The sequence below is a fragment of the Spermophilus citellus genome (genome assembly GCF_964194105.1).
Source record: "Spermophilus citellus genome assembly, chromosome: 1".
Lineage (NCBI taxonomy): Eukaryota > Metazoa > Chordata > Mammalia > Rodentia > Sciuridae > Spermophilus > Spermophilus citellus.
In genome coordinates this window covers 74,891,070-74,904,586 of record NC_138182.1, presented here as the reverse complement: position 1 = coordinate 74,904,586, position 13,517 = coordinate 74,891,070, and the positions used below count along the sequence as shown (strand labels likewise).

Below are 13,517 nucleotides of genomic sequence, written 5' to 3'. Positions count from 1 at the left end.
GTTCATGATCTTCCTGTTTTAATTTGCACGGGCAGCTTTAATTTGGCCCATAACATTTGTTTTTACTGTGTTTCCAATTGCATGTCTTTCTTTTACATTCTTTGTTCCTTTTGTAGAGTCTGGTTTTTCTGGTGTTTTTCCTTCCAAGAATCTTTCTCTGCTCTAGTTTCTACAAGATGGTTGTTGGCTTGGCTTGGTGTTAAATGCTATCTTGGGGCTTGCCTTCATTTCTCTTCTGATCTGGACCCTCTATCTCAGTTAACAGCTTTATTTTCTTCTCTTAATTTCATCCCCAATTAACCCCCTAATGTCTTTCTGTGTGGGTCTAATTCTGTCATCATTCTTGATAGATCAGGTATAACTAGGTCATAACTTGTATATCTTCTTTCAGGACTTTAAAAACAGTGACCCATTCGTTAACTAGCATTGTTGCTGACTAGGATACTAATGTTGGTCACATCCTTGTTATTTGTTTTTACTCTACATTTTTTTCTGAAGATGTTTATAATTTTCTCCTTAACTTGTTATTTTGAAATTATACAACCACATTTTAAATTTGTGTTTCTTTCTCCTAAGCATTCCATGACCCCTCTTATATTTCAACTTGAAAAAATATTATTTTATCAATTATTTTACAATTTACTCCCTTCTCCAGTTATGAATTTCTATTAATTGGATTTTAGAAGTTCTTATAACTTATGTTCTTTGATACAGTATTTTTCTGTCTGTGGTTTTCTTTGCTTTCTGGGAGACACCTTCACTTTTTGATCCAACTCTCCAATTTAATTGTTTTATTTTTACTTTAAATTTTTTTTTTTTTTACATATTAATATTTCCAAGCATACCTTCTTTCTTCTGGTTGTTCCTTTGTTGTTGTGGAGTGTGAGGAGCACCTGTAGGCTTCACCACCACACAGATGGAGTGATCAGTAGTTCTGTAACAGACCTGTGGTCAGCCTGATCTCTGCCACTGGGGCCTTTCATGGGTTAGTCCCTGAATCCACAACCTCACCTCAAATCTGTGGGGGCAGTCAACACACTTCTGTGGAATCTTTCTTAGTGTAACTATCTTCCTTTGTTCTATTTACATACAAGCACACCTTTATCTTTTTTCTATTAGTCTATAAATTATATTTGCTCATGTCCCCCTCCTGCCATGATCTTTGTTGTAGAGTTTCAACACTCTTATTTCTTTTCCTGTCATTTTAAGTGGGAGTCCGGGAAGAAGTGAGCCATGAATGTCTATGTCTGCTCCCCTTTTGAGTCACAGTCTTGCCTATTGTTAATTGTGATGGAGGGCTTTCTTCCAAATCTTTGTTCTTTCTGGATAAGCAGTTCCAATTCCTTTACCCACTTCAGATAGAATGTTTATATATTCATATTTGATTTTCTGCCAGACTGGTTGTCCACCTAGTTTATAAATGAGTCCCTTAAAATGTGTCATTGTATCTGTGTACAGGACTCCACATGCATTTTCTTTTCACCAACCATGGTAATGGGGAATAGCTAGATCTATTTTTGCACACACTAAATTTTGGTTGTCATCTAAGATCTTCTTGATTTTGGGACAACCACCTCACAATAAATTAACTCTGCTCTTTTAGTCATATCTTTATTGTGAATGGTAAACATTATTTGTTTTACAAAGTATAAACTAAGTTATCTTAATATTTATAAGAGTATATATTTAAGTTTTGAATGTTTTTATATTTAAAAAATGATAATACTCATCTTTGCAATCTAGCAGTTAGTTTTTAAGTGAAATATTGAATATTTGTTAAAATGCCAACCAGTTAAGACTGAAATTTTCCATTAAATAAAAGTTTTAACTTCCAAGGGTAATTGCTTTTGTCATATCAGATCTAAGATCTGGACAGACTAGGTGATTCTACTCATGTATAATCTTACTTTTACTTTCTAATATATTCAAGTAGAACATTAGGGTTTTTTAACCTAATGACCCTGCATCAAGCCAAAGCATATGCTTTCACTTGAATATTTTCCTGTTGTAAAACGATAGTGTTATATTTAAAAAAAGAATGATAGGCTTGCTTAACAAACATTGACAAATGGCTATTATGAAATAGAAAGTGAACATATTGGCATCTATTTAAATTTCCAGTTTTTTTTTATATGGATGCTAATACAATGAAAGAAGGAATCTAAGACTTAACCATCCATTCTTTTACTGAGCTTCCAGATTTACCCTCACATATTACTTTATCCTGGATCAACATTTTAAAATGTTTGTTTTAGCCAAAGAGCATAGTGATCTTAATTCTTATCATGATTATTAAAATTCAAAGGAATTTTCAAGATTTCATTTGCAACCTAAGATGTCTTATTTCCTTATGTGTTAATTATACAGGCATCCATTTCTTTGGACCTGGCAACTTTTCAAAATATTTGCCAAATCTTAGATAACTGAAAAGTGAAGTGCAAATTTCATTTTTAGGAACTTTGAAGAAAGATGTTTGTATATTCATAGAATTTCCTTATATAATTTTTTCATAAATTGCAATAATTGTGTATGTATATATGAATATATGTGCCTATTTTGTATACATACATGTTGAAAATGATGCCCATATATATATTAAACTAAGCACAGAAATATATGTACAGATATGTGTTTTAAAATACTAGACAGTGCTCTTTGCTCTTTGCAGGCAACATCAGAGCTTCTGACTGAGGTTAAAGAATACATACATGTAGAAAAATATTTCATAATGTAATGACTACTTATAAGTAAGTGTCATACATTCTCTTTGTCTGCTTTTTTCATATAAATTGCAGAGGATTGAGGAACAGACATTCTAAGACATAAATAACATCTGTTTGATGTTTGGAGAACTTTTAAGATTTGAAATTAAACAAGCAAAAGATTTAAATTAAGCCATCTGATTTTTTTTTTTTATAATGCTGAGGATTGAAACTTGCATGTGAGCAAGCACTCTACAAATGCGCTGTATCCCCATAAAGCCATCTGATTTCTAATCTGTTTAGATAATTCTTAAATTATATTTTCAATATGAAAAAAGCCAATGTAGAATCTTCTGAGCCCATTAGACAGTTTTATTTTTATATTTTAAAATTATTCAATTAAAGTGACACAGTTTTGAAGTTGAAAGATTATTTTCTCTTTATTCAGATCTAGCTTTTGGAAGTTGTTTTCCATTTTAAAAAAAAAAATTTGTTTTTCAAGAACAGGTCTTTCTATGTTACCCAGACTGGCCCCAAATTCCTAAGCTTAAAACAATTCTGCTTCCGCCTCACGATTAGCTGGGACTATAGATTTACATCCCCACGTTGGTTTAAATTTTTCATCTTGGTAATGGATCCATAAGAAAAAGTGCTTGCTAATGTTTTACTGACTATTGACTATTTCATCCTGTTGAAATCTGCAGATATACAGCTTTCAAAACCTAGTTGATATTAATAAATTAGTCAAAAAGCCAGAAATTTTATAGACATTTTTCTAAAGACAAAGTCATTAATTTTCTCTAGGCCAGTTTTCAATGAGCATGTAAGCAAGCCTGATATCAAGTTCATGCCTTAAATTGTGGCATAAAATATTTTAATTCAGCTTAAATTTAATGACCACAATGCTATTTTAGATTGTTTATTAGTATTCCTTTATACTTTAACTCAGGGAGGTAAGCATAATCATTGCCTTTTTGTAGCTAAGAAATGTAAACTTGACTAAAGACAGTTAGTTTAGGTCAGTATTATTAAACTTTGTATTCATTGGAAATGACCTGGTTACTTTTTAAAAGTATAGGTAGTACCTGGGGTACATGCTTAGCATGGGCAAGACCCTGGATTGTATCTGCAAAACAAACAAATCAACAAAGAAGTACAGATTATTATCAAGTTCTCCTATTCTCTTCCCACCATAGTCAGGATTCTGAAATCAGGAGTGAGCACTTGCATTTTTATCAACTCCCCACCAAGTGATTCTGATACATGCAGTATTCTCTTTACCAGTGATACCACCCTTGGCTGAATATTAAAATCATCAGAGGAGTCAAAAAATTCTAAGGCCCAGTCTGTACTCTAGAAATTCCAGGTGTTAAGACTCATGAATATCCTATGGGTTCTGTGATATGTATCAAACACATGAATAGTACCATGAATTGTACCATGTCAATAATTTTGGAATTCCATTGACTAAGGAAATCATTAAAAGTAAAAATTTCAGTCTTGAATGGGACAGGAAAAACCTCTTTTTCAGTGCTCTTTGATAATATGCTGCCAGGTTTGGAAACTCATTGAAATCCAATTGTTTTATTGAGAAACAGAAGGGAAAAGTCAGTCCTGAAATTATTTGTGATTTTCACTATAAATTTTCTGGCATTCTTACTATATTTCTGTTATATAATTAAATTATTTTAAACCTTTTTTTAGTGAAATATAAAGCACACACAAAAATTATACAAAACAGCTGGATGTGCACATAGAGCACTAATCTCTAGGATATATAAAGAACTCAAAAATCTTAATACCAAAAAAACAAATAACCCAATCAATAAATGGACAGACACTTCTCAGAAAAAGATAGAATCAGTCAACAAATATATGAAAAAATGCTCAACATCTCTAGGAATTAGAGAAATGCAAATCAAAATTGCTCTAAGATTTCATCTCAGCATGCCAGCTATTAAGAATATAAACAACAATAAATGTTGGTGAGGATATGGGGGAAAAGGCACACTCATACATTCATTGCTGGTGCAGCCAATATGGAAAACAGTATGTAGATTTCTTGGATAACTGGGAATGGAACCACCATTTGACCCAGCTATCCCACTCCTCGGTCTATGCCCAAAGGACTTAAAAACAGCATACTACAGAGACACAGGCACATCAATGTTTATAGCAGCACAATTTACAATAGCTAAACTGTGGAACCAACCTAGATGCCCTTCAGTAGATGAATGGATACAGAAAATGTGGTATATATATATACAATGGAATATTACTCAGCATTAGAAGAGAATAAAATAATGGCACTTGTAGGTAAATGATGGAGTTGGAGAATATAATGCTAAGTGAAGTTAACCAATCCCCAAAAACAAAATGACAAATATTTTCTCTGATTTAAGTATGCTGTTCATAATGTGTTTGGGAGAAAGAGCATGGGAGGATTAGATGGACTATAGATAGGGCAAAGGGGAAGGAGGGGAATGGAGGCGGCATGGGGGTAGAAAAGATAGTGGAATGGGATGGGCCATCATTCCTCTAAGTACATGTATGAAAACACAAACGTACAACCAGATACGTGAAAAATTGTGCTCTGTATGTGAATATGAATTGTAATGCATACTGCTGTCATATATAACAAAATAAAATAAATAAATAAAATAGCATAGCTGGATGCTATTTTCATAGTTCCAACTACTCAGCAGGCTTAGGAGAAAGGATCCCTTGAGCCTGGGCAACACGGTGGGATTCTGCTTAAAAAAAAAATAAAAATTATACAAAACAGTATATGGTTTAGAAATGAGATATCCCCCAAAACCTCTTGTGTTAGCTGATCGAGGTGGTGCATGCCTATAATACTGGCAGCTTGCGAGGCTGAGGCAGGAGGATCGCAAGTTCAGAGGCAGCCTCAGCAAAAGTGAGATGTTGAGCAACTCAGTAAGTGCCTGTCTCTAAATAAAATACAAAAATAGATAGGACTGGGGATGTGGCTCAGTGGTTGAGTGTCCCTGAGTTCAATCCCCAGCACCATCACCCTGCCCCCTGCTCCCCCAAAAAAAGAATAAAAAAAAGCCCCTGTGTTAATGCAGGAATAATCAGAGGTACAAAATTAGATTATGAGAACAGCAACCTAATTAGTCCATCCTAGTTGAATGGACTGGGTGGTACCTATAGGCAAATTGGGGCATGCTCTGGAGTGGTGCTTCTTCCCTGTGGCCCCTTTTCTACCCTTTCACTACTTTTTGGCTGTAATGAGCTGAGCACCTATCCTTTATCTTGAAGTTCAGCCTTATCTCCAGCCCACAGCAATCAAACTGACCTACCATGAACTGAACCTATGAAATCATAAAACAAAATAAACTTTTCCTCCTCTTAGTTGTTCTGGTTGGGTCACAGCAACCAAAAGCTGACAAACACAAACAGTAACATCAGCTTAGTGTTGTATCACAAAATACAGTGATAAAACAGTGTGACCACTGTATAGCTTAATAAATAAAATTTAAAGATAGAACATTGTCAGTACCTAGAAGATCCTGATTTGGGTCACTGCACTTCCTACTCTGAAAGGTGACATTGTCTCAACTTCATTGTTAATCACTTCCTTGCTTTTCTTCATACTTTAACCTCCTAAACAGACATACTTGACACCATCATTTAATTTTGCTAGTTTTAAAAAACATTATATATAATGAATCTTATTGTACATATTTTTTTCATATGTTTTCTTTACAAGACATACATATCCTTGCAGGTAGCTGTGGTTTGTTCATTGCTGTGTTATGGTTCATGATGTTAATATATTGCAGTTTATCCATTTTAATTTTACAGGACATTGTGGCAATTTGTACTTTTAACCTATAAAACATGCTTTTTATAAGTTATTTATTACCAACTCTGCTTTCTCATAATCCAGTACCCAAGGTTTGCCATGATTTTTATTCCAAATTTATTGTGATAATATGAAACATGATAGTATACATGATTACATTTTTCTTTTAGCTGTAAAAAACTGGCCTACAGCCAGGCATGCTGGCACACGCCTATAATCCCAGTGGCTCAGGAGGCTGAGACAGGAAGATCAGAAGTTCAAAAAACCAGCCTCAGCAAAAGTGAAGCGCTAAGCAACTTGGTGAGACCCTGTCTCTAAATAAAATATAAAATAGGGCTGAGGATATGGCTCAGTGGTCAAGTGCTCCTGAGTTCAATCCCTGGTACAAAAAAAAACAAAACAAAAATCTGGTCTACATTTAAAGCATAATATAGATAAAATGGACATAACAATTATCTATAAAGTTTTTTTTATTTGTCCCTTTTAATTAGAATCTATTTTAATATATTTATACAAAAATGGAATATATCTTGTTCTAATTAGGATCTCAGTTTTGTGGATGTAACACAATGTTGAGATTCTCATATATGTATATAGGAAAGTCATATCAGAGCTATTCCACTGTCTTTCCTATTTCTATCCTCCCTCTCTTCCCTTTATTCCCCTTCATCTAATCCACTGAACTATTCCTCCTCTCCCCATCTTTTTGTAGGTTAGCGTTCTTATATCAGAACATTTGACTTTTGGTTTTTTGGGGTTTGACTTATTCACTTAGCATGATAGTCTCCAGATCCATACTTTCACCGGCAAAATGTCATATAAAGTTTTCTTCTTTATGGGGAGTAATACTCTCTTGTATATAGGAACCACATTTTCTTTATCCATTCATCTGTTGATGGGCATCTAGATTGTTTCCACAGCTTAGCTGTTGTGAATTATGATGCTGTAAACATTGATATGTTGTGTCAATGTAGTATGCTGATTTTAAATCCTTTGAATATATACCAAGGAGTAGTATAAATGGGTCAAATGGTGGTTTCATTCCTAGTTTTTTGAACAATCTCCATACATCCATTTATGTTTAAAACACTAGAGGAACTAGGTATAATAGGAACATACCTCAATGTTGTAAAGCTATATATGACAAACTGAAGGTCAATATCATTCTAAACAGAAAAACTAGAAGGATTCCCTCTAAAACAGGAACAAGACAAGGATACTCTTTTTTACCACTTCTATTCAATATAGTCCTTGAAACTCTAGCCCAAGCAATTAGGCAAAAGAAAGAAATTAAAGAGATATGAATAGAAAAAGAAGAGCTCAAACTATCTCTTTTTGCCAATGATATGATCTTATATTTAGAAGATCCAAAAAACTCCACCAGAAAACTTCTAGAACTCATAAATGAATTCAGCAAAGTAACAGGATGCAAAATTAACACCCATAAATCAATTGTGTTCCTATATACCATTGATTAATTTCACATTATATTTATCATACAAGTACCTATTTTTTCTAAAGTTCCATTCAACACTCACCCTCATTTTTTTCCCTTTTGTTTCCTTGTTGTTTTTGTTGTTGTTTGCTTAGTGTATCCTTTTTAGGACACTTTTGCATACCCCAACTTTATGAAAATATTTTCCAATGTTTTCTTATAGAAATTTTACCTTTCAAATTTAGATAGATGATCCACGTGGGTTTTTCTCTTTTTTTTTCTTTCTTTTTTTTTTTTAGTATGGCATGAAGTAGGGAAAGATCTTTCTTTTTCCCTCTGCTCTTTTTACTAGGGCTATCCATTTGACTCAGCATCAAAAGATTATGCTTTTCCCATTATACTGTAATACCATCTTTGGCATATATCAAGTGACTGTGTATGGGTCTGTTTTCTGAAGAATCTCCATACTATTTTCCATAGTGGTTGCACCAATTTGCAGTCACACCAGCAAGGTATGAGTGTACCTTTTTCCCCACATCCTCACCAACGTTTGTTGTCGCATGTATTCTAGATAATTGCTGTTCTGACTGGAGTGAGAAAAAATCTTAGTAGTTTGATTTGCATTTCTCTAAATTGCTAGAGATGTTAAACATTTTTTTATATATTTGTTGATTGATTGTATTTCTTCTGTGAAGTGTCTGTTCATTTCCTTTGCCCATTTATTGATTGGTTATTTGTGGTTTTTTTTGGTGTTAAGTTTTTTGTTTTTTGGTTTTTTGTATTTGTTAGCAATAACAAAGCAATCTAAATGCTATGTTATACTAACATAACAAGTTGTGCTTTTTAGGCTGTTGTGAGATTACATAGTAGGAGTCCCCAGTATAGAGTAGTGTTATGGAAGGCTTCCCAGATTAAATGATATTTGGATTGAGAGCTGAAGAATTAGTAAAGATAAAAACAGCAGGGAGAGAAGATATTCTAAGTAGAGGAAAGATAAAGATCCAGATGATATATGTTCCTCAAAATAATTCAGCTCTAAGTTTCTGAGGAACCTTATGCACAACAACAGTAGAATTTAAGTACTCTCCTTAGGAAAAAAAAATGAGAAAAAGTAATTCAAATAATTTTCCATAGGACTTAATTCTTTATAGAACCCCAGTTGATGAAAGTAGGGAGAAGAGCATGATGTGTTTACTTTTGAGGCATTTGATTTGTTGGTATTTCTTTTGTTATTGAACCACTCTTCTCCTCTTACTGTGATACTATACCCATCTGGTTGTTATGCCTCTGATCATTTTTCATCAGACTACTTCAGCCATTCTTCCTCTTCTGGCCACACGGAAGTTTTGTTTCTCTGACTGTCAGCCTTCTCACTTCTCACTCCTCTCTACTTACCCCAGATGGTCTGGTCCATACCTGTGAAATTTATTATGTCACTGTATATATATATATATCTTCCCGTAGTTCCTGACTCAAAGCACTAAAACTCTTGTAAATTCCTGAGCAATACTCCTGAATGATAGTAAAATCTTTTGTTATAAGATAACAAAAGTTATCTTTCCTGTCACAAAAGCTTCTAAAACCCTTGAAATCACTAGCATGTGATTCATTTTTGTTTTTTTGTTTTCCTTGTGTTAATGAGATAACTGATTGGCTGAAAACTCCACAGAGCCTAAGGTAAGGTCTAGTTGCCAGAGAATCATGTGATTTAAGGATTGGAACTTTCCTTCCCACATCTCTAAGGAAAAAGGTTGGAGATTAAGTTAAACACTAATGGCCAGTGATTTAATAAATTGTGTCTGTGTAATGGGATCTCTATAAAACTTATGACTGAGAGGGTTTAGAGAGCTTCCAGGTTAGTGAAGATATCTACATTCTGGAAGGGTGGCAAACTCCAAATATCTCCAAATACAGAAGCTTAGGTGCTAAGAACACTTTCAGACCTTGACCTATGTACCTCTTCATCTCACTCTTTATCTGAATCTTTTATAGTTTTTGTAAACAACTGGTAATAGTTACATTCTATGAACCATTAAAATCTGTGAACTTAAGAAGGGTCATGGGAACCTCTAGTTTATAACCAGGTGAGAGTGTGGAAACTTGCTGCTTGTGATTGATATATGAATTGAAGTCCAGTCTTGTGTAACTGAGCCCTTAAATGCAATTGGTTAAATTAATGGCAGAATTGGATTAAATTACAAAACAGTTGATATTTTTAGAGAATTGGAAAATTGACTGGTGTAGGGGAAATCTCCACACATTTGTTATCAGAAGTGTGAGTAGAAAAATAGTTTTCATTTTAACACCCATGTCTCTGTCGCTAATATGTTGCCAAATCCCAGTCATTTATTTTAGAAGACTGTATTATATTATGGGCTTACACATCTGACAATTGGACTGTCCTCTTTAATGTTCTTTATGCACTGTAAATTCATCATTTTCAATCCTAAGCACATCTTCTCCTATACCCTAAACATGATCCCATTATATATTGTCGAGATAAATAGTGTTACCAGCTAACCAATTGCATAACACAAAAATCTAGACCATCACTTTAGATTCCTTTATGTCCTCTGTCTCACTTCCTGTATCTGACCATCAACTACTTCTCATTATATCACCTTACCATCTTTCAAAATGACCTCCTTTTTATTTCTATATTCTGTATTAGTTCAAAATTTCATTATTTTTTCATAGGTTATGGCCTACTATTTTGGCTATCTCCTAGCTCTGCTCCCTGTGGTTCCTATTGAAGTGATTTTTCTAGAATTTATACAATCACTCACATGCTTACAACCCTTAGTGGTTCCCTGGGACTTTCAGAGTATGGTACATATTCCTTAGTTTACCATACAGATTTTGTATTATATGGCATCTGCCTACTTCTCAGACCTTTTTTTCCCACTTTTTCATAAGCATCTTGTCTAATCCAGGTATGGTGATTGAATCTACTCTTTAAATTGTTCCAGTTTTCTTATCTTCACATCTTTAGACATGTTATTCCCTCTACCTAGAATGTCTTTTTTTCTCCTTAAATCATTTCATACTTGTCCTTCAAACTGAGCTCAGGTATCTCTGGAATATCTTTCCCTAGGCTGTTGTAGAATCTCACCCCTACATTCTTGAATTATTATTTAGACATAGAGTCTCATTGAGTTGCTAAGTGCCTTGCCATTGTTCAGGCTGGCATTGAACTTGAGAACCTCCTGTCTCAACCTCCCAAGTGGCTGGGATTATATGTGTGTGCCACCGTGCCCAACCCAACATGATGTTTTGATAATGTATACATTGTAGAATGTTTAAATCAAGTCATTTAATACATGCGTGACCTCATATATTTCTGTGTGTGTTAAGAACACTTAAAATCTCAGCAGTCTTCAAGTATTCAATATGTTTTATTAATGATAGTCACTATGATGTACAATAGATCTCTTGGACATATTCCTCCTTCTACTTGAAATTTGTGTCCTTTAGCCAACATCTCCTCAATACCTCCCATACCTCAGTTATTCTGTTTTAAAAATAAGGTAAATAAGGTCATGTGATGGATATTATTATCCAAAGTATATGTATGAAGACACTAATTGGTGTGAATATACTTTGTATACAATCAGAGATATGAAAAATTGTGCTATATATGTGTAATAAGAATTGTAATGCACCTGCTGTCACATATAAATAAAAATTAATTTTAAAAAATAAGGTCATGATCCTCTAAATTGATTTCAAGACCTCAGTTTGAAAAACAGCCTTGTGGAATTGGGTTTTGGTATCAACAAAAATTGGGATCAACTTCTTTTTGACCTGTGTGATCTCACATATGATGATTTTTTTTCACAGTTGTGGGATTAAATGTGATAATGCTTCTAAAGAAATTAGCACAGTGCCTGATATATAATAAACGATAAATGTTCTGTACTTTGGGAAATAGTTTTATTCCCCAAATAGGTCTATTCAAGCTAATACACAAAAATTAATATATTCTATAAATTCTTCAAAATTTTTATCATGATAACATCTAAGAGGGAAAAATACAGAAACAGTTTCACCTCTTAAAAATTGAAATTGCTATATAGTAGTTAATTTAAAAATACAATATAGATATTAATCCAATTTTTATTTAAAATGTCATAAATAATTAGAGTGGCAATAGGCTGTTGAGAAATTGGAAAATAAAATTAATTTAGAACCGAAAATTCAGTAACGTAAAGCCTGTGTTGGAGGAAATCAGCTTTAACTTTACAAAGCAGTAGGGCTACTTTAAACATTCTTTGGGGCTGGGTGTATATCAGTGGTAGAGTTCTTGCCTGGCATGTGGAAGGCCCTGGCTTCCATAACCAGCACTGCCAAAAAAAAAGCTTTGAAAAGTCACATTTAGGAAAGCCAACAGCATAAAAAATACTAAAATGAAATCAAGTAACTTTTTATGTTTTACCTTTTTTATAGGTGTGTGGAAGTAGTGAAAGCTTCTCAATATGTAGAACTAGCCAATGATCTGGAAATAAACAAGGCAATTACATACTTGAGACAGAAAGACGTTAACCAAGTAAGTTTAAAAAACAATTTTCAGTGAAATTTCTTATGTTAATTGGTCAAAGCAATGAAAACAGGGAAACTCCTTCCTAGAATAAAGTTACTTGTGATTATTCTGAAGTTTAGTAAATTTATATGTCTATAATTTCCAATAATATAATTTTAAATTTTCATTAATTTTTAATCTTAAAATGTAAATATTTTTCTTATCTAGTTGCTAAATTACCAAACCATATTCTAGTCCAGAGAGTAATTTTCCCTTGAAGTTTTCAGAGTTCCCCAAAGCAGTAAGACTTTCAGAATCAGGGATCATGCTCAGTGAGGAAGGAAGACTGAGAATGCAAATAGCAGCCAAATGCACTTCCATCCTGCTGTCCTCTCCAAAGAAATTCTTGTCTGCTGTTTAAATATTTGACTTACTCATTTACTCTGCACTGGAAATGAAAAGGTCCCACTGCTAGACATGGGGTTAGAACCCTATGGGTCTCATTGGCGCTACTGCTACCTTGCTGTCTTGGGCAGAAGTGGAGTGGGTGCTTTGCCTTCCATAGTCTCTCAAATGGGACATAACTGAAATAAAACCAGAAGGCTTAGTTAGCCTTAAGAAAAAGAGGAGCTACCAAAAGAGAGTAGGCAGAATGAAACTTGATTTCCTAGTTTGTAAACCAGTGATTAGTGTCCTGCAGCTAGAAAACTCAACTCCTCCAGATTAGACCAAGAGAGCAAGAGCCAGAGAAAGCCACAGCATCTTCCCCACATCCTCTCCAACCTGTACTTTCAGTTTTTCTTCTTATTTAAGGACCTTCCTCTTATCTCTGAGAAACAGAAAGGACTAATCACTCTCCAGGGAAAGGGAAGAAAACCATCTATTCAGAAAATATGAGAGTAGAATAAAGTAACCCCAACATTCATGTAGTAATTATATGAGTAAAAGAGTGCAGTGTTTCTATTGCATGTATTCATTTACTATACTTAATTAGTTTAGCATTTATAAAGCATTAAAATACTTTCAAATATT

The 13,517-nt window shown here is 33.9% G+C and overlaps 1 protein-coding gene across 6 annotated transcripts in view; it reads left to right on the top strand.

Moving 5' to 3' along the window:
- IFT88 (intraflagellar transport 88) overlaps positions 1-13,517 on the top strand; it is a 265,457-nt gene that overhangs the window by 166,629 nt on the left and 85,311 nt on the right. For all 6 annotated transcript variants that reach the window (XM_081280579.1, XM_081280576.1, XM_081280577.1 and 3 more), the window contains one exon: positions 12,413-12,512. In XM_081280579.1, the coding sequence (XP_081136705.1) occupies positions 12,413-12,512 (100 nt within the window). The remainder of the gene's footprint in view (positions 1-12,412; positions 12,513-13,517) is intronic.